Source organism: Gallus gallus, chromosome 2 (genome assembly GCF_016699485.2).
Source record: "Gallus gallus isolate bGalGal1 chromosome 2, bGalGal1.mat.broiler.GRCg7b, whole genome shotgun sequence".
Classification (NCBI taxonomy): Eukaryota; Metazoa; Chordata; class Aves; order Galliformes; family Phasianidae; genus Gallus; species Gallus gallus.
This window is the reverse complement of record NC_052533.1, coordinates 27,272,837-27,295,248: the sequence shown is the minus strand read 5'-3', so window position 1 is coordinate 27,295,248 and position 22,412 is coordinate 27,272,837. Positions and strand designations below refer to the sequence as shown.

The 22,412-nt window shown below is 34.6% G+C and overlaps 1 protein-coding gene across 8 annotated transcripts in view; it reads left to right on the top strand.

Moving 5' to 3' along the window:
• DGKB (diacylglycerol kinase beta) overlaps positions 1-15,411 on the top strand; it is a 343,763-nt gene extending 328,352 nt beyond the window's left edge. For all 8 annotated transcript variants that reach the window (XM_046937766.1, XM_046937763.1, XM_046937764.1 and 5 more), the window contains one exon: positions 3,708-15,411. In XM_046937766.1, the coding sequence (XP_046793722.1) occupies positions 3,708-3,815 (108 nt within the window). In that variant the 3' untranslated portion in view covers positions 3,816-15,411. The remainder of the gene's footprint in view (positions 1-3,707) is intronic.
• The last annotated feature ends 7,001 nt before the right edge of the window (positions 15,412-22,412 follow it).

Here is a 22,412-nt window from a genome sequence, read left to right as displayed (position 1 = left end):
TTGAGTGGATGTGTTGTGTTAATGTGGCTTTAAGGCATATTTTGAAACTCTGACCTGCCTCAAAACAAATTTCTGTTTTATGCATTTATAAATATTCTTCCTGCTCCTTTACCAAAAAATTACAAGTAGAGTGCAATACCTAATTCTTTTTTTAAGAATTTTAGTTTTTAATGAATCTTTTGTCCCTTCCCCCAAATATATTGTTAGACACACTTTCTAGTGGTAGAAAGGTGATTTCAAAATACAAGTGCAATATTTTTTCTGCTGAGCCTATCTACTAGATAGAGCAGTCCTTTAAGTTTCTTTGGTCATGAATTCAAAGGCTAAAATCTTGTTTAGTGAATGAGACTTTTGCCAGTGGCTTCAACAGCTTGAGTTGTAAATATATGTTATGTATATGTCTGTAATATTGTATGTGAGGTTTTCAATTAAAAGAGAGATCAAGATATATTTAATTTCTTCCTAAATGAAATTGTGTTATTTACTAACTTCTTGTACTTTTAAATTTCTTCCAAATTTGTCAAATAGAAGTATTCTATGCCATTTTTCCTCCAATACCACTTCACTCACTTCTCTATTTTATGTTTAAAATATCCTCCATGCTTTCAGTGAACTTGGATAAATGACCTCTAAAATAATTTACAAGTATTCCTGACTATTTTGCATGAGTATGTTTGTCAGGATATCATCAGCTGCTAAAACTGTTAGGTTATGGTTTGAACTTTATGTGTTTTTTTCTGACCACTCTCTTTTTCTCTAGTTTTGTGGGCATGTTGTGCAAGGAAGTCACAGGTTCACCATTGAAGAATGAAAAACAATAAACTAGTGCATCTTATTCAGAGCATTTTAAAGCTTTAAAAATTGTGCTTCTGATACTAAAGATATGATGTTACTTGCAGAAGGAAAGAAAAAAATCCATATGATGAAAATGAGTTGCTAGACATTAAATGAGCACAGAATTTGTACACAGCTATAAGTAGTGATTTTGTTGAATATTAAGTAAATCAAATCATGGTTGATTGTAATTAAAGATTTTTTTCTCTATTTTTATTTATTTATTTATTTATTTATTTTTAATGTTCGTTTGTTTACAGGTTTTGTGTGGTTGTTCCAACTGGTTTAGAGCACTCTATGTGTTCAGCCCCACTTTACCTGCTACATTATTTCTCTTTCTGAGACCCACCTTGAAGCATGTACATTCACTTGTCACCCATGCTCACAACACCCTCTGCTACTATTGTCAGTGTGCAAATAGAAGCAGCAAGAGTCTGGGATAGAAAGACATTGCCTGAAAGTCTTGAGAAAGACAAAGTATCTTTTGGGCAATATTGTGCAATTGTATGGCTTCTGTTACAAAAAGACTGATCTTTTTATGACCCAAAGGTAAAATATAGATGTAAATATAAATACTTATTTTTCTTCAGGATAATAAGGAATCAATGGTTATCACTGTTAACCACTGCATTAATCTACACTACTGTGCATAAGTAAAAAATATACTTTGATAATTTTTTTTTCATTATTATTTTCAGAATGTAGAGTATATTATGTCACTGGCATGTGGCCAATTTACAAGAGTTGAAAATACATCTTAGAAAAATGTATATAGGACTCCATCCTCATATGCATGAGTGGTTAATCTTGTTCATGCAACTTGGCTGATCTCAGCTGATAGGATACAACATACTGAAGGGGTCATGTTCTCTGAAACAGATGGCTCAAGCCAAAAAAGAGCATTACAAATGATAAATATTTTCTCAGTATGTAATTGCATTCACTCTCAGCAGCATTGAACAACCCCAATCCAACGTGCAATCTGTATGAGGTCTCAGGATTACCTCACCTCTTCAGACTAAAGCCATCTTTTGAGCTTTGCTCTTTTATTCATTTTAAGATGGTATTACTATGATTTACTTCTGAAGGAAATTCTGAAGACATTTCAATTGCCTCATCATGGCCAAATCTTGTAGTGTGCTGAACCCTGGTGACTCTCAAAGAATTCACTCACCGCATCTGCAGATTATTTCAGGTGTTGGTCCTCAGGATCAGGCTGATGTCATCATTATTCCTGAAACACAAAATGTCTTACGAAGCATATGAAAGTTACAGAAATACTTGAGGCAATTTTTCAGGACCAGATCATCAGCTGGTTTAACGTGACATCAATGGAAGAACGCCAACTTACTCCGAGATTTGGCTTCCAACCTGGTGCCTAAAGCGGAATTTTATGTGAGAAAATATGTTGATGCCAGTCTTTGAAAGCAGGAGGAGTTATTTTCTGTGTGAAATTAATCTACGTTGGGAAAAAAAAAAAAAATGTATACTAAATTTGATACTAATGGAGAATCTTGACAAGAAGAGGTCACATATGAAGTTCAAGACTAGTGTACAAAGGTGGCATGAAAATGAACATTTGGAGAATAACCTGAAGGCTCTGAGTTAAATAAACTCTCTTATTCTGTTGGGATTTTTATGTTGCAGTTTCTTTATATTGTAAAGTAAATTTCCATCCCAAGAAATGTCCTGATCTATATTTTAATGAGCCTGTACATGTGACATACATTTTTTGTTTCATTACTATTAGTGAATGACAAGTGAAGGATATTCATTTTAACTTGAAAATGTCAGGTACGCACTTTAAGAGATATATTTTTCCAGTTTTTAATGAGGTGGTGTTTCTTTTTGAAAGAAATACCCATCTCTGATGTGGGTACTATGCAGATGACAACTGATATTTAATAAGTGATGGTTCTTGTATTAGTCGTAGTTCACTAAAGAAAATGTCTCGGATTGCTTTTGAAAAACTCTTAGCGTCACTAGCCCAAAGGCAAGATGTGACCTTTTTATTACATAATGAGAATCATTTATTATCTTACAATGTATCTTAAAGTCACAGACAAAATGCCACTTTGATAATTGCTTTCAATTAGGTTTCAGCATAGCATACATTCATAAAATGTCTTCTCTAATTTAGACTTGAATTAGAGAAAATTGCAGACATAATCTACTTTAAGGTTGTCTCATATAAGGTGATTCGTAGTTTTATATCAAAGAAATCAAAAATGGGTGGCTTTAGAGCAGTCTTGCAAAGTGTTTTAAATAGGCTTTTCAATATTTGAGTCTATTCTACTAGTAATTAATGAACAAATTAGAATGCTAGTTCATTCTTTTTGACCCTTTTTGTGTGTTAATTTTTTACTTTCATCCATAATGCTTATTTTGAAATTAAACAATGTCCTGTGTTAGAAAACAGGTACAGCTTGATTAGAAATGCAAACAAAGCATACAGTGATACAGACTGTATCTTAGTAATAGGGAACAGCTTGGTCTTTCAGCATGCATGTCCTTTCCAACTTTTAAATTCTCATTCATCTTCTATACATGTAAAATATTCAACAGCAAGCAGTAAGTCCCACAGTCAAGAAGTAAGATCAGATATTGGCCTGCATTTTTGTATACTATTTTTAACATTGATTGCATGTAAAATTGGAAGTATCTGTGGTAACAATGATTATACATACATGGGCTTATTGCATTTGTAGCATCATACAAAAAAAAAAAAAAAAAAACAGGTATTTTTGCTTTCTTGATTAAATGAAGAAGGTTTGGAAATTGTATGTAAAGATGATTCAGGCATTTCAGATACTTGTACATAAGAATTTAACTAGCTCAAGGGATAACAATGATTTTCTTCTTTCTTCCCTCAGATAAAAATTACCCACAAGAACCAAGCCCCTATGTTGATGGGTCCTCCTCCAAAAACTGGTCTTTTCTCCTCTATCATCAAAAGAACAAGGAACCACAGCAAGGAATAAGTCTGTGTAGTTTAGTTTTTAGAAAATCAATTAGCTTTGTTGGGCTTTGGAATATTTATGCTGGAAATCTTTCAAAAAATTTTAGAATATCTTCTACTTGCAAATTCATGGATTTTCATTTAACAGTTTCCATAACTGAGCTAATGTAATATTATGCTATTAGAAAAAAAGTTATTGTCACAGGTTTGTAGGCATTTTGCATGAAGAAAGCAGATGTTTACATAAAGTGATACAGCATTTTTTGGTTGTTGATGTTGCATGAGGTACCATTTATTAATCTATGGGATAATTCTGCCATGGAATATAGGATGAGAATGCCATGGGTAATTTGATTTTCTCTCCATTACATTTCTATTTTTTTGTGTGTGTGCTTTTTTCTATTACAATGATCATATGCAGTAAGTTCAGTAGTATCTCTTGAATCAAACATCTTCACATCAATAACCAATGAGACCTGGTTCAGAGTAAAGTTTATTACAGGTCTCAGTAACTTTTATTTTATCATTTGTTTCTACCCTGAGAATATTTTTATTCAGCTAAGTATTCAAATCTTACATCTTATTCTGATAACTCCTATATATGTAACTGTACCTGCTGAAAACTTCAAATTCAATGTATGCAATATTTAAATGATTGTGATCATTCTTGTGTAGGTTTTTGCAAGACTTGAAGTAATTGAAAGTTTGAGCAAAAATTATCTGGTTAAGGAGTTCATTCTAAGATTGAAGATAATAGTGTTTTCAAACGTAGCTATCAGTGTTGTTTGTTGAAACACTAGAATAATTTTAATGAGCAATACATCTCTGGAGCATGGCAAACTTTAAATCATTCTACATTATTGACCAACAGTATGGTGTGTATGCACACAAATAACCAAAGCTCATGCCTAATAAAGTGCATTTCCCACCAAAGATTTAGTGAAGGATACTTCAGAGAAATGGGTTAATGCATAATTAATCAAGATCTTTGGTATATACTCACCTCTGAAAATTTAGAGCTCTTTTGATTATGTCGGCAATGTCCAGACAAATGTTGGGATAGGAAAAAAAACATTAAATTGCAAATAAATACTCAATTTTCATTTATTTCATAAGCTGATAAACACATATTCTAAATACTGAAACATACGTAGTATAAACATTGGAAAATTAAATATATGTCTAATTTTATTTTAATTATTATTTATACATCTATGCTATCCATATTTTATTTGTCCTCTGAATTAATATATTAAGGAAAGAATAAACTGTTATCTATTTCCCTTTCATAGTCTATTGCCTGGAATAAAATCATCTCTTGTCATAAATTTGGGGGAAACAATTTTTCAGATTTTTACTTAGCCCTCTGAGAGACTTCCTAACAGCTTAGAAATCGTAATACAGGGATTTGTCTGAGGTTTGCACAACACTGTCTAATGTTGAAGGGAAGTCTAGGAATGGCAACTTTTTTTAGTCTTGCATATCAACAGTCTCAATCAAAACTTCTGTGCAGTTTTAACTTTGTTCTTTGCTCAGAGTGAGCTGCTTCTCATCTCTGCATGTCTTAAGTTCTCAGAAATTTCATGAAAAAATAACAAAAAAGTAAAACTTTGCTTGAAATGCATGATTTCCCATTTTTATCTAGATTTTTAAATGTTAATGATTTATTAAATCTATTTTTCTATTGATTCATTCATTCACCAAAAAATAGTATTTCATCATTCTGTAGTGCACGATACTGTGCATGTACTTAAACAAAGTTGATATAATTTCTTCCTCAGTGTAAGAATTCAACAGAATCCTAATTTGTATAATAGACGCCAAAATAAAATTCAGTATATAGTTGGTAAGAATTATGATTTTGAAATATATGATCGATGTTCTGTAAAAATGAGGAAGTAAATACTGATTAATGTTATGTTCAGCATTAGGTAGAAAAATAGTGGGGCAATTCTTTGCTAAAATTAAGATCTTCTAGTTCCCCATTCTTGGGTCCAATTAGTTACCATACTAGCAAACTCCTTTTTTTTTCCAATGCATTGCAAACGTACAAACACACAAGCATTTGATGCACTTGTTGACTACAAATATATATGATCATAGAGGTAAAGATATCTGCAAAAAGAAGGAACTTGCTGACATTATATTACATGAAGTGCATATTGGTTTTATGAAATTATGGTTATAGGTGATATTTTCAGATAACTTGATGTAGGATTTTCTACCAATGCTCTTAATTTTTTGTGGCAAAGATGTGTTTAATGATAATATATAATGTGTTCTCTATGATTATCTCATGAACATTGTAACTCTGAAAACAAATAAAAAGATGCATAAGCTATTCTTTAATAATGTATGCAATTTTAAAAGTGCCAGTCTGAATAGCAAATTCATGACATGCTTTTTCATATAAAAAGGAATAGATGAGTAATCATGTAATCACAATTACATACAGTTCTGACTAAATGTATAAAAGGTAAATCAGATGTGTTTGTCAGTTTGTATCAAATTATTATGGTAGCAAAATATAATGGAGCAGCTATTATACTACATGTTGACACATTATATCAGTGACATCCTGTCTGTCTGTAAATTGTGTTTGTTTATTTGTTTACAATGGCCTCTAATAATATAAAACCATGATCAAGTTGAATGTATTGATGAAAAGCTTAGAGTACATAAAACATACTATGAAAGGAAAATGCTTGGTGTAATGAAAGAAAAATTCATTTTTTTCCCCTCTTCTTTTACTTCAATGTGTGCAGAACTAGCATTGTGAAACTACATTTTTGTATATGGTGAAGTGAAGCTATGAATATATGTATGAATGTATGAACTGTCCTTATATTGACTGGATATTAAGAGTAGTACCTGTGAACCTTCCACAATTCACAGTGAGGTATTCTTTAAGGCCTCATTAATGACATTTACAACATGAATGGAAATTACAACACTGTAGGAATTATATCTGACACCAAATTTGCAAATTTTTCATCTCCCTGGTAGGATGTTGCAGGTGGCCAATGTGCTGAGGAAAGCATCACTTTCAATTCATGAGTTCCTATTAAACTCAGAATTTGCTGCAGACACAAATACAATGTTACTGCTTCCAGTACTTGCAAGATATTTGTATGTATACCATCACCATTATTTAAAGCTGGGGGGGCTAGATGTCATGATGTCTGCTTATTGGAGTGTGTATGCATATTCACAAGCTAGGTCAGGTAACATGCTAATACGCTTAGGACTTTGATGATCTAAGAAACATAATAATTACTAATTATTAATAATTACTAATAATTATTAAACTACTAAAAATAATAATTACTAATACTAAAAACTAATAATTAATATTAGTTTCTGAAACAGAAGTAGATGCCCTATAGCACTGTCTCATTCTTATCAACTCTGTTTTATTACATGTAAGTCATACCAATGATTACCTAATATTTAAAATTATCTATTGCAAATAAAGTCACCAAGTTCATCATGTTTGAAAATATCAGTGTAAGGAGTAATTACAGTCAGAGTATCTGTGTTTGATATTATAAGAAACTAAGAAAAAAACCATCTTTTTTTAAGTTTGGTTAATTACTTTTGCTGTTTATGTTGGTTTTCTTTTGTTGTTTTTTGTTTGTTAGTTTGTTTTTTTGTTTTTCTTTTAATATTGAGACTATGGATGTTCAGACATTTGCAACAAGTTGGTCTGTTTGTGATTTAAGATACTAGCATTATTCTGCAAGTTACTGTCTTCAATCTCAACTTCTTAATGGGGCTTGTAACTTTGACAATGGTCCTAGAGAGGTTCCTAGGAAGGAAGGCTTCCTGGGAAGCAGCCACTTTAAAGGAGTGTAGTCCATCACCTGTCTGGAGAAGACTAGAGGAAATGGCTGCAAATCTGAAAAAAAATAAAATAAAATTAAAATTAAAAAAAAAAAATCCAGAATAATTACCTCTAGACAAGAAATCCAGGGAAGAGCAGAGATGAACTCTGTTAAGCAATGAAAAAAACAAATGTTAAAAGTGGTGTGCTAAAAAAAGTCAAAAGCAAACAACAGAAACTGTGTGGGGCCAGAGAGGCCAGGTGAAGTTATTCAAGGTTAATGAGAATTGATGTGCCAACGAAATTGATTAGGTTAATCTGGAGTCTAGTTCTACTTAGGATGAGGGGTGTATTGTTGTTTTTTGTTGTTTTTATTTATTTATTTATTTTTGTGGGAAGTGTTAGTGGACTTAGATCCAAGTGGAACCTCATTGAGCCTTTCTAGTGAAGGGAGAAGGATTTGGAATGAAAATGGAAAGAAAAATTATATATAATCAAATGGTAAATAATTTTCTAGGCCTTTGTTTATTTTTGAATGCTTTTATAACTTGAAAAAAAATGGCCTTGCTATTAGGTAAGTTGTGCAAAACTGCTAAGCAGTTAGCAGGAAAGTTAATAAATGAATTTAGAAAGCTGAGGTGGTTACAAGAACTGCTCCATGTTTTATGCAAGAGTGGTAAAGAACATGCCAACCTCTTGTCAGATAATTGCTACTTGTCTCTAGCTCTGCGAGGTCTGAAAGCATTTTGTTTTCCCTGTACATAAGGAAGGAAACTTCTTGTGGTCCTGTTGAGGTGAGTAAAAGCCTTACTGTATCCCTAGCTGGAAAATAAATCAAACATGCCAGATATGGAAGCTAAATCTCCATTAAAGAAATGTAAACTAATAGGTGAATATTCATGCCTATGAGGATCTGAGGATGTGCTGTGCCGGAATGCTTATCTGATGGTGCAAGTTCTGTCCAGGTCTGTCAAGATTATCTGATTTCTGCCAAATCTGGTCTTCTGCTATGGTGGGCCTGCTGGGTTATGTACCTTCATTAGCAATCATTTGCTGGATATTGAGTTAATTTTTAAATAAGCACGTTTGATGTCTCCTGGGAAGTTGTTCTGTGGCCAATGAACCTTTTGAAAGAAGACAATATCTGGGGCAGGAAAATTGAAACAGCTTGTTGTCGGATAGCTTTTTTTACTTGAATGCAGCAAAAGTATTGTCGAGTTCACAGTGGCTTCATGGAGACCTGTGTAAGAGTAGAGTTGTGTTCCATTACTGTGCCCACTGCAGCATCATAGAGCCATTTCCAGATTTGGTTCTTTGTGAAACTAGCTTCTCCTTTTCAGCAAGTCCTGCACCTCTTGTAGTGTCTATGCCAAGTGGGGCTGAGGGAATTGGAGAAGAGTAGTCACGTTTGTGTAGTAATGATTACCTTGGCAGGTACCATTGCCTTTGCAGGCGTAGAGCGAAATCGAAGTTTGACTTCAGTGTATTTCAGGAGTAAAAGAGAAGGGAAAAAAAAAAAAAAAAAAAAAAAAAGCAGAAAGTTTCAGTTTCACTTTTTATTTCAGAAAATAATAACGCATTATAATGTATCATTCATGGTAGTAAAGTTTTGTTTGGGAGTTAAATAGCAATTACTGAATTTGTGTGCATGTGGTAGGGGTATGGACAGAACTTTGCCATTATCAGTTTATCTTAATTTAACAAGAATAGCTGAAGATAAACTTCTACCTTGACCATCAGCTTCCATTTTGTTAAACTGCCCTACAGCTTGAACCTATAAATAGGTATGTTGTAGGCAAGGAGAATCTCGGCATGGTGATATTTCAGAGACTGCTTCCTTTCTTTCTGATTCATGATTCAAAGGGACTGCATGAGAAGCACCTCAGGGCGCTCTTTAAATATGACTCATGCAAAGAGTAAGTGATAATCACCAGGCTTTCTTATTTATAGAAAGGTGGTAGCTATATTGATGGTGAAGCAGGAGTTTCATAGTGAGCACTGGAAATTCTCAGGTCTGAGTGAGAAACAAAGATGTGGAGGGTTTTTGTCTGTTTGTTTGTTTTGTCTAAAGTTAACAATGGCTAAAAAAAAATACTTAGCTGCTGGTTGACCTATTTGAAGTAAATGTTATTTGTTTATTTATGTAACCTAGGTTCATACTCACATTCTGTGAAGCAACATATCAATTTGCTCTAATCGGTGGCTTTTCTGGACAGGAAAGTGAATGCTGCTTACTGTCTTGGTGAGACACACACACACACACACACACACACACATATATATATATATATATATATATATATGGTCCATTTTTTTTTTTGCCTGGCAGTAAGAAAATACAAGTTGTCAGTCTATTTACATTAACTAAAAAAAAAAAAAAAAAAATGCTTACATCTACGGACAGATTAGTGGTGATTTGTACGTTTCTTAGTGAGACTATCAGATTTTGCAAAGTGAGCATTATTGCTGTCCTTTCTGCCCAACTGTTGGGTTGTCTGTTGCAAAGAGTGTAGGTGTTATCCTAAAATTAAAATAATGTAGGGAGAATGTGGATTTATTTTTTGTGTGTGTGTGTTTGTGAATGAGTGAATTCCAATCCTTTTCTCCTGCTCTAGAACTGTAAAGACTACAATTTTGATGTAGAGACAAGTATCCTGTGTCTATGGTGTACATGTATGTAAGCAAGCAAGTGAAGGAAGAGCTATACTGTTTGACCTGAGCTTTATTCCCATATGTTTAACTTCAGTCCATCAGGCACATTAGCGAAGGAAATGCCAGCAACTTTTAATTCTAGGTAGCTTGGGAGGACTTGGTGGGTAAAAAATGAGCTATTGTGAGTTTTACCCCAGAACAGTATATAATACGCACAGGTTAAGGAAGTTTCACCTCATTTACACCAATGAACAATGACTTTTTTTATCATTCTTTTTAATCAATCTGTTAATTCTTCAAGAGTTGATATATCAAAGCAGTTTACATGGGGCTTGTAATGGACAGCTGTCCATTCTGTACAGTCAAGTCTTGCACTGACAAGAGAATTGAGAACTTCATACTTTGTCACTAGATCTGGTAAAAAATATTCATAGCGTTTGTTTCACCAGAATACACAGAACCGTATGGAGGAATACACCTTAGCCAAGTGATCTAATTTACCTCCATTTTCATTTCAGAGAAAAATCAAGCTTGCCATTTTAAATATAAACATATTTTATTCTTGAATGCCACGTGGAAGCGTAAGGTTTTACCTTATATGAACATTTTATTAATGTAGTTATTAAGTAATATTGTAATATAAGTGACATATTTTGTTTCAGTCTGAACATAATTTTAATTCCTGTAAGAGAATGTAAAAATTCTTAGTATTTGTTCAACCTCCCGAAATGAAAATTTAGACAGCACTGCTGTAATTGTCACCAGACTAAAACACTACAAGTGAAATTAAGAATAATAGAATCATAGAGTCTCTCAGGTTGGAAAAGACCTTAAAGATCATCAAGTCCAACCACATCCTAACCATACTACCCTAACTCTAACAACCCTCCACTAAATCATGTCCCTGAGCACCACATCCAAACTTACCCTGGCATAACTTAAGGCAGTTTCCCCTCATCCTGTCAATTCAAGTCTTTAAGTTATGTCTCTGCATTTTTATTATTCAAGTACAGGTGAGACTTCTAAGAGTTATCTTCAAGGAGATTTGTTTTATTATTATTATTCATAGTTCCTGCTGTTTTAGATTAATGTATCAATACAGGTCTATCTTCTCCCTGAAAGAAAATGGGTAATGAGAAAAGTCAAAAGATTTTTTTTTTTAATAATTATCTCAATTGACTGTTTATAAATAAAGTGGAATGGGCAGACAGTTAAAGAAGGGAATCCTCATTACTCTATGATTATAATTTAATTATTATAAAGTAAGTGAAAAACAGATGAATATTATTGGACTGCAAAATATATTATTGACAAGATATGATACTTGTAGCAATACTTCCTTTTAAGGTACCAAATACACTGTAAATCAATGGACAGCAGTAGTTGGATCATAATGATAAAATCATATATCTATCACTGTAATTCATAAAATCCTACAGTCCTCAATGTGTCACTTAACCTTTAGGGTGAATTGTCGGCTAATACTGTGTGATAGCTAATCTATGAAAGCATTTGACTTCACAGTTACTTAAAACGTGTAGGCTGTCCACAGTTTTGCTGCCTCTCTTCAGGTAGCTGCACCTTTATCACTAAGAAATGTTAGAATATCTAACCCAGTAGATATCATTTTAAAATCCTTGCTGCAGCAACCAATGGCTTTTTTTTTTTACTGTCTTAGGATATGAGGTAAGTGGACTCGCATGAGGTTAATGGGGCTTTAAGAAAATGTCATGTTCCTTCAGTGCAAGATAAGGTTCTCTTCTTCTGATGGGAATCCTGTCACTTCATCAGATTTATCAGTTTTCCCTGCCAAAGAGTTGAGATATTACTGTGTGTGAAATGATATATAGTTTTTTTCTTGGCTTGCCTGCTGAATCCTGGGCAAAAAAATAAATCTTATGGCAGATGCCAGTTACTCCCTGTTGGTCTGTGCGTAGAAATATGTACTACCATGAGAGCTAGTCAAGCATTCAAATATGACCAGAACAGTTGTTTTGACAACTGAGAGCAAGGCAGAATACCAGGGATCAGATGCACAGAGGCAGGAGGAAAAAAAAAGGAGGGGGGAGGGGGGGGGGGGTGAAGAACTGTTAGAAAATCAGAAATGCGTTAAAATTTCTTTAATGGGTTTATTGAATGACATCTGCAAATCATTTATGCTACTATATAATCTCAAATGAAGTGAAGAGAGAGATGTAGCAGTTCTCAACTATCTTTACTGTATGCTTCCTCTACAAAACACAGCAAAATGGCATGCCACATAAAAGGAAATTTGAACAAGTAAATAGCAACAAAATAATGTTATGAGGAAGCCCAAACAACTTTTGATCCAAAACCACAGGGCAAGAGGGTCTTGAAGAAACAAGACATAATGCAATTTCTGTCTCAGCTCAGCAAAGGAGGGGACTTTTAGCTAAATTACATTGTCCTTTAGCTCATTTTTAATAGTTCATAAATAAATTTGGACAATCATGATGAAACAGACCTTGTGAGAATGGAGATTGTTTTGCCAGATCTTGTTCCCCTTCTGTACACAATCTTCTCAAAGTATGAGAGCAAATGCAAAAGTAACGCCTCCTATTTTATTATATTGGCTCACAACATCAGAGGCAGATGGTGGTATAGCAGGTGAGAATGAACCTTCCCACCAATATTCCTTTTTGTATTGTTGTCATGTGACAGATAACAGCAAAGGAGTAGTCTGACAAAAAATGGCATCTGACAGGGAAGTCTGTATGAAGCAAAGATGTGGAATTGAATTCTTTCTTACAGGAAAAAAATTGCTCTCGTTGACATTCATCAACACTTGTTGAACATTTATGGAGACTAAAAGTGGATATGATCTTAGTAAGGCTGTGGGTGGTGCATTTCAGTAGTGGTGACAGTGACACGAAAGACAAGCCATGTTCAGGATGGCCATGCACAGCTGTCACACTGTGCAAGAGCATCTAGTCAGCTCATTCATGTGAATTGGCTACTGGTGGTGCCTATGTTGAAAAAAAGTGTTCTGTAGCCAAGAATTTGCTCTATCAAATAGTGTTACTGTACTCTGTCTATCTGTTGTAGTCTCCATGGAAATAAATAGGAGGCATTACTTTCTAAGCAACCTGCATAGATGCTCCTCAATTAGAAGTGACTTGTTTGTAACTGACTTGTACATAAACAGAGGCAGTCGCTATTTGTTTCATTCATTTTTCTAAGTTAAAACACTTCTCTCAGGACAGCAAGAATAACTAATACTGAACAATTAGTTGCGTAGGAGGTGCAGATGATACAGATAATCTCTGTCATTCTACATCTGATGTTCCAATATGGATCCATTTGAGAGCATTTGAAGTCTTAATATAGAGTGGGGCACTAAGTCATAGCTTTGGCACTCATGCTTGAAATATTATAGCCTTGATAATGTTGAACTACTGATAAAGAAGTGAAATTCCAACTCCACTGAAATCTTTGGTTTGCCATTGCAATTACAGAGTCACTGTTTTATCCCTGCTATATTTTAAGGCTCAGAACACCATCAAGAGAAATGTCTGCAAAGAAGTTTAAGAAAGGCTGAGAAATTTTGAGCATTCACACATCCATAAAGCTTATTGAACCCTTGTACCTGAGAAGTTTCACCACACTACTGGTCTGTAGTACAACTCTCTTTCATTTTGGCTGTGTAATGTAACAACAAGGTTGAGTACACATAAATAGTTGCTTTGAGCCTAGCTCTTAGGACTTGTACATTCAATGAAATATTGACTTGGTATCAAATTTTGTATCATTGCCCTAAGGGGTCCCCACACAGTGCTGTAAAACCATGTCTATGTACAGCTTAACACAACCCACTCCTAATTATTTTTGCCTAGAGTAGCTAGCTGCTGCTGTTGGATTTCTTGACTTTTATGCTTAGAACAGCAGTGACACATAGTGAGTCAAGCCTTTACCATGCTTAAATATCTCCTGCTAGGTGCTATATAAAAGCATCATTTAAAAAAAAAAAAAAAAGGCATGTGTGCAAACCTTGTTTACAATGTGATACATCAGAGGTATGCAAATTGTGTACAAAGTAGTCATTCTCTTGCATTCACATACAGCTTTCTGTTTGCAGTATCTTTTAATGTCTGTACACTCTGACCTCTGTTTCATCATATTTGATGTTTACTGTGTATCTTCAAGCTCAAGCTGTCCCAAAGTATAAAGTTGATCTCATAGCTCATCCATTTCAGTGTTATTTGATTATTAATTAATAACTTAAACAGCAGACTTAAACATAAGAACAGAACATAGCTCTGGAGGAGAAAATGCCACAAAATATAGTCTGTGAAGGAACAGCAGTAACTCTCCCTAAGACCAAGGAAATCATTCATAAATACTTTCTTCTTCGCTTTCACCTTCTTCTTCAGATACTAAGAAATAGAATTTCTAAGGCTTAGAAAAAATGTTGCATGTGGCATTATGACTTTAAATTATCCCATTGCTCTAATCATGCAGTAAAGTAGAAGTGAAAGCAACTGTTTAAAGCAACCTTTTTAATTGTGACATTGCCATACTGAATGTTGAGAGGCATGTGGTTCTTTGCCTTATTTGTTTAGCTTCATTCAGTTATTCCCATGCATGTCACTATGCTGACCTGATAGTATTTCTCTGACTCCTGCTCATCCCTACTGAATCTTTAAACTTCAGTCATAAAATAATAATAGATTGTCCGCATTCTTCTCAACCTTTGAAATTTTTGGTATTCCATCAGTTTATTTTCCTTCTGCTAAATTGTTTCCTTTGCTTTGTTCATACACTTTAGAGTATTTGTTATTTTGTATTTCCATCACAGTCCTTGTAGTTACATTTTCTTGCCTATTCGGATCCATTTAGAGTTCACCTCTAAAAGATTCCTGGTTCATCAGTTTGCAGTCTCTTCCTCTCTCAAATAGTGTATTCTAACTTCCTTCTCCCATTACCAGTTAAATTAGGTACAGTTAGAGGACCTTAGTGGCTTATGCCTACCTTAGTAAAAAGTATTTTTATATCTGTACCTAAAATCATTCTAGGTTTAGAGCTCTCATTCTATGTAATCTGTTCAATACGAAGGAAAGTACCAATTTGTGTGACATAAATTCTATGAAGCCATGATGATTATCTTGTAATGTAGATTTAAAAATTAAAAAAAAAAAAAAAAAAAATAGACTTTACCATATCATGACCTTCTTTGAATAAAATTCTTCTGGAAACATCTGAAAAGTCACTCTGTTTTCTTCTTTCAACTCCTTCCTTCAAATGCCTGCAGAAAGATCTATTCATCAATTACTAGAGAAATCAGAAACTGTTTTCTTTCCACATATCTGCATTTGACTGTTGTCTCTCACCTCTTCTTAAGTTACAAGTTTTATTTGGGGGGTGTGGTGGGGAGAAGAGTTGCACAGGGCCTTCTCCAGGTTCTTTGGCATTGTAGCATCTGACAAGTGATTCTGGTTCATAACTACATTTAAATATTAGAGCAGCGTATATCCAAGTAATTTTCATTGGCAGATGTGTTTATAGCCCACTGACTATACTGTAGGTCCCATTTGTACGTGATCTGCTGAGAACATGAACCCAGCTAGAGGATTTATTCTGTCAAATTTTCAGCTTTCTATTCTGCAGCTCTTTCATTAATTCCATGTTCTGTTGACGAAGACAAAAACAGTAGCATATATAAAAAGATTGTACTTCTTCCACTTGCATCCTCCCTGCTTGTAGAAGTAACTGTGAGGTCTTTGTCCCATTGGGGCCCCAGGAATATGTTTGTAATTGCAGAATTAAGATAAATAAATAAAAATCCCAGACCTAGTATACTTGGAGATTTTTATAGAGAAGCCAAATAGACCAAAATCAAATCCTCCCTTCCTCTCCTGTATGTTAGGCAGAAACTATCCATGTGAAAATAAATTAACATCTAATTTTTGCCGGAGACCTTATCTAGAATATCTAGATAGAGACAAAAATATTATATGCTTGATTTTCACTTGAGCAAAAAATATAAGCCATTTTACCCCATTAATGACATGGACATACAGGCTTGTAACATAAATGCCAAATACAAGTACATGAAGTCACAAGACAGATTCATTAGGCTTACAGTGACTTCCTATAGCCTACAGAATGACACAGCAGTGCTAACTTCTGAGATGAAGTATATTCTCCTTTCTTTTCATATGCTGTATTCATTGTGATGGCATCATTTTCACTCCTTTAGTGAGAAGATGCTCATTGTTTGGCTCATTCCATAACTTTGATGGGAGAAGTCTACAAGAGTAAAATATATATATTAAAAATAAAAAAAGAGATAACAAAAGGCAGAGTTTGTCATAACTTTCCAGTAAGCTACCTTGGTATTGTTGCCCCCACCTGTTATTTCCCATTGGTGCTCGCCAAGGCAAGAGGAAAAGTGATATTACTTGGAGTCAGGGGAAACTAATGTGTTATTTGCAACAGCACTGAAGTGCAATGTATTGTATAAAAGATAGCTTTAATTAAACCTTTATTTCTGAAATATATATATATATTTAAAAAATGTTGAGGTCCCCTTAAAAAGGAAAAAAAAAAAAAGGGAAGAAAGTTACATTATCTTGTATTTTTCAGGTTTAGAGGCTGTCTACAAGCTGAAGGCACCTTCTGTGTCAGCCTGCATTGGTAGGTCACAGGCTATGCACTGGCTGCCTGAATAATAACCTGCATTTTGGCAACTTTCTCGGCCTTCTTTCTAAATCAAGCATCCTATCTTAAATCTACATAACACTGATGACTCTGTTACCCTCTCTAATACACTCCTGCTTTGATTCCTTTTACTAAAATTGAGGAAGAGTATTTTAAAATAGTTTAAAGGCTGCTGTCTGTATTAAATACCTTCTTGTCCAAGGCTTTCTAGGCATTTTTAAATGGCTTGTAGATAGCTGTGCTTCTTTGAATTTTCCTGGATGGCTAATACTTGTCCTGCTAGACCTTCTTACTGTACAGAAAAAAAAAAAAAGAAAAAAAAAAGCTTCAGAGAAGACCTTCTTGTGCAGTATTTTTTTTTTCTTTTTTAAGTTTTTTGACAGGAAAATGGCTAGAAGTTGATGTATTTTTCCTTCCTCTCATTTACAGGCCAGGTAGTGTGTATAGAGGAAGCTAAGTATTAAAAGTGATTAAATAAGTACTTATCCCAAGATTCCTAAGATATTTTATTATAGTCTGTTGCCTGAATGAAGGTATAAAGGGAATGTCAGTAGTGTTCCATTCTGCCAACTTTGCCTACTGCTTTGAATGGTCCTTCCTTTCAGCAGTATAGGTTGCAAAGTCTATCCACCTTCTCCCAAAGGTAACCTACCCATTGTAGGAGGTAGCTTAATTTCAGCTGAACAAAAGTGATCTCTTCTCCTTAAAAAGTAAGGTGTATTCAATGCTTTTGTCAGCAATGTTTCAGTAAAGTGAAAGTGCTTTTAATGACATTAAAATCCTAAGTTTAAAATTACTTTTCTTTGACTCTTAACAATTCAACTTTAGGTGACCTCACAAATCCTTACTGAGAAATCACTTCACTCAGACAAAGTTCTTGTTGGTCCATGTTGTGATCTTGTTGATGTATGTAGCATACAAGCTTATTTAAGGTTTTACTTGAGGAAGGGACACATCACTGAATATTTTGAAATTTGACATATTATACTTTTACAGAAATATCTAGATGTCTCATTTTAATGAACAAAACAAAAAGCTATTGCCTACAAAATCCACAGCACAAGGCTGATTTTGCAAGTCCTTCACCATGGGCAGCTAGGACTTGGGATCTAACCTGAGATTTGTGGATGTACTTGTTCGTTCACTCCCAGCAAGCATTTGTTCATTTACTGCCATGAAGATAATACATTGCATTTCACAGCACAGCAAGTTTAATCAGGACATGTCATCATTAATTTGTACTGATATGCACTGATGGACAGGGTTTTCCAGGAGCATGAATAGATGTTTATCAAACGATCATCAATTCTGAAGAAGTGGTGCTATCCCCTTGTTGTTTTACAGCATCTGCTTGATCATCTGCTCACAGAAACACCTTTATTTTTTTCTCTCCTTCTCTGGGTTTCCCTCTGTAGTTGTCTCTTGCAGACAGCTTCATTTATTTCTGCTGCTTTCTAATTCCTTTAGGATAAATGTCTAAACAATGTGCTTGATTTATTGAACCATGTTATGGGACTGAGATAGTTAACAGTGGCAAGACAAGACTAAATATTACAATCTGTATTTGATTTCTGGTGCTTTCTGTTATTTACAAAGTGTTTATTTGTGTATTATAAATAATTCAAAGTGAATATTTCAAAGTGCTAGAAAGCCAAAGTCAAATTTATTTCATTTGCTAAAGTTTCCACAGCATAATGCAAAGCATAAAAGCTCTCGTTGCTCTACAGCTTAACAAAGTGTCTATTAGATAAACACAAAAAATAGGAAAAAAAATATATATATAAAAAAAAAAAGGACTCTTATGATAGTAGGTTAAGGAGTAGTGTTAGTTGTTCAATCCTGCAGTCCCTGCTAAGGCAAAATTCTGAATCAAATCTTATGATTTTTGTCTGGCTAAGGACACCAAGGTTAAACCTTTAACACGCAAAATTTGTTATCTCACAAGTTCATTGTATCATTGTTTTGTGGAGTTGTAAAGAGGGAATAACTCTGGAAGATAATCTCAGAAAATAATTACAACTTTCATAACGAAATAGTAATCACAAATACAGAAAAAGGAAGTCATGGAAATCAAAATTTTGTAACTGATATAACTGATATGCAGCTATGCGCATCCAATTTAAGCTCCTTTTGTTCTTATTATTTTCACTGGTTAGTCTATACTAGTTTAAAGGATCTGATAGAAGCAGTGAATAGTTGAACACTTTCATAACTTTACAAAATAAGCACTGAAATACATGTCATTGTTTTTGAAGGAAAATGCTCCAAATCTTCCTGCCTCACACATACCAGTAAGAAAAAGAAAGAGGCTGTTAATCTTGGGGCAAAGGGAGGAGGGGAGCCAAAACATGAACTAAACAAGAATATATAGTCACTGTTATTAAAAGATTTAACCTAATATGTGCATAGGGTTTATCCCATGTCAAGATAAGTAACCTCATCAGAAGACTTGCCGAAAGACGTCAAGCTCCACCTCTGGCTTTTTTGGAAAAAAGATAGATACCAGTTCTGTCCCATACATGCGCACCAAATTAATCACTCTAATGGATAGTAAAGTTCAGCTGAAATAAGATGTGAAATATATCTGTGGCTGAGATATAATTTTTAAAATGACATGTAACTTTTGTATTACAGTGTCAAACATTGACATAATCAAATACCTGCAGAATTTTTGCAGATAGAGAAAGTGTAGTTGAAGATCTCTATTTTTATTCTAACAAAATAATCTTAGCACTGACACTGGGTGATCAGTCAGATGTATTTATTATCCATCAGTTATACAGTCTTCTCATGCTGAATTATCACTGTTTACTTTATCCACAAAAGCTAATATAAAGGATCAGTATGCTCATTGTTAAAATCAGCCTGCAACAGTTAATGTAGTCTAACAGCTTCATGCAGCAGCATCAAGGAGGAAGGGGAAAAGAATCAATGCCCAGAAGGAATTTTAGGGAAATAGATCATCAGATTGACATTTTGGCACTGGGGATAGTTCTCTAGCTGAGGTGAATAGGAGTAGTTGCCTCCGAGTCAGCAGAGTTATTTATTACCAGCTGAAAGACTAGCTCCGGAGCGGCGGTGCCCCAGCCCCATGAGAGGACGTGTGCTACTCTTGGTGAATACAAATGGGATGAGCCTTTTAAACAGACCAGAGTGGAGGTTTAGTGTGTGTGTGTGCCATTTGGCACATAGTCCATTTTCTGAAGACTGAAAATTTGCAAATTTGGAGAAAGAACTCAACTAGAGGAGTAGGGAGGCTAGGGGGTACACAGAGACCAGATTATTTATTTTTTGCAAATAAAACTTTAAGAACAAGGTACCAGTCAACCCTTTAATCGAGTGGGATAGAGCTAAAGGCACTTGCATGGTGAGAGATGGCCTCAAACCCTTTCTGCCTGAAGGGACCTCTGCACTCATCCTCTGGCTTCTAGCAGAGGTCTCTCTTGCAAGCCCTGGTATACTAGTGGAGGGTACCTTTTCTTTTCAAAGCTGCACTTTAAATATAGTTTGGAGCAAGCCTAGAGTGTGTTCTTGGGAAGGAATTAGTAAATAATGTGCTGTTATTTTAAGGAATAAATGCCTCAGAGTGAATTGATGGGTTTCATGGCAGTATTCTAATCGACACCAGAGGGATGAGGAGGTTGTTAATATGCACCAAGCTAAACAGGTCTTTGAACCAGGCCCCAGCCTCACCTCACAGGGCGTCCCTTGCCTCAGATGGGTCAACTAAGAGGTGCATGAAGGGAGCAAAGTGACCACTACGTTTAAGCTGCAACAGCTCAACTGATGTTAAAATGCCCTAGTAAATACAACAATATTCTTAAATAGTTTATTTAATAGGGAAATTCAAAGTTTTATCAAGTGTATTTGTTATCATTCTCCTTTTAATGTTTTAGCTTACTGAAAGCAGCTCCAGTATGTGAAATAGGAAGATATTACTTCTGAGAAGCTTAGTTTCTTCAGGTTTGTGAGTAGTTGTTTGTCAACATTTTGCAAGACATTTGCAGATTACTGAACCTTGTCCTTTTTTTAGCTGACAATAGTCACCAAAAGAATAGTATTTTTAGAAGCATAAGTATAGAGAGATATAAAAGTGTATTTCTGATCTGAAAACTTCTATAAATGAAGCAGTTGTAGATGTAACACCTAATTAAGAGGTGCAGTTTCAGTGAATAGAACTATGTGACTCATCTTTAAATCCAATTTTTCCTTCCTTTAAAATAATCTTTACTGTTCTGATTTTGCCTTCATAAATAAGAATGAAAATCTTTCATCTTAAATAATAATCATTAAATGAAAAAAAAAAAAAGTAAATAAAATGCCAAAATTCCTTGAGCTGCTTATCCATATTTTAAATTAAAGTTAGAACTGCAGGCAACTTTAATGACACTATTATACTCCCCCACCCCTCCAGCTCTCATCTCTTCTAACATTCAAATCCACTATTTCTTCTGGATTGGGTTTGGCAGTCCCACACAATATGAAGGCGTATGAGAGAGAAAATCAGTCTGCTAGCATACTATATTGGACCCAATTTCTTACTCATCTCATGGCACTACAACTTCTTTATCTGCAGGCATGCCAACTGATAGAGCAAATGACAGATGAAGCAGTCACTTGCAACAGTTTGACTACATAATCTGGGATACTTTTTCCCCATTATGAAATGCCCTTTGTGCTTAGGGGAAAAGAAAAAAAAATGGAGGGGGGAGGGGGAAATGTTTCATAAACAGTCACGTTTCCAAAGGCACCCAAGTGAGTTGGCATCCAAATCTCAAATTCCTTTATGCTGTCATAAATGTTCCAAATATCTTTTTTTCTCCTAGATGCACAGAAATTGTTAGGGTGAAAGCTATCAGTAACTGAGTTGTTAGAGTGATGTCCTCAGATTTTGACAATATTTTGTCTAGTTTCACCATAAGAATTAGACTTCAGTGTGAGAAATGCATACAATATTTGAACAGGAAATGGGACTGTAGTTCAATCTTTTCTTGTCTTGAATTCTTTCATACTTATTCAATATATTTAACCGCTAACATTTTTAGGACTTCTGATCTTCTCAAAAAATTGCTTACTGCAAAGCTTGCATAAGCATCTTTCATTTTCACTTTTATTACTAATGTAGATAATTTTAATGGAGTTTTAATGAAATATTCTGGCATCTTAGAATCACAAAATTCTGTGATTCTTGAAGACCCACAAAGGTCCATATCTGAATTTAGATTAGTACTTCAACCAGTTGTGTTTTGAATATTTTCAAGGATGGGGATTCCGCTATGCCTCTGCTTTGTTTGATTGCCTTCACTGGGAAGGTTTCTTCCTAGGATCTAATTGAAAATTCCCTACCTGCAAACTATGTACCCTGCTTCTTCCTCGCTCCATGGGCTCTCCATTCAACCAAGCTGGCTTTCTAAGCTTGACCTTTCACACATCAGTATGAATGATTTTTGTAGTTTGAGTTGACTG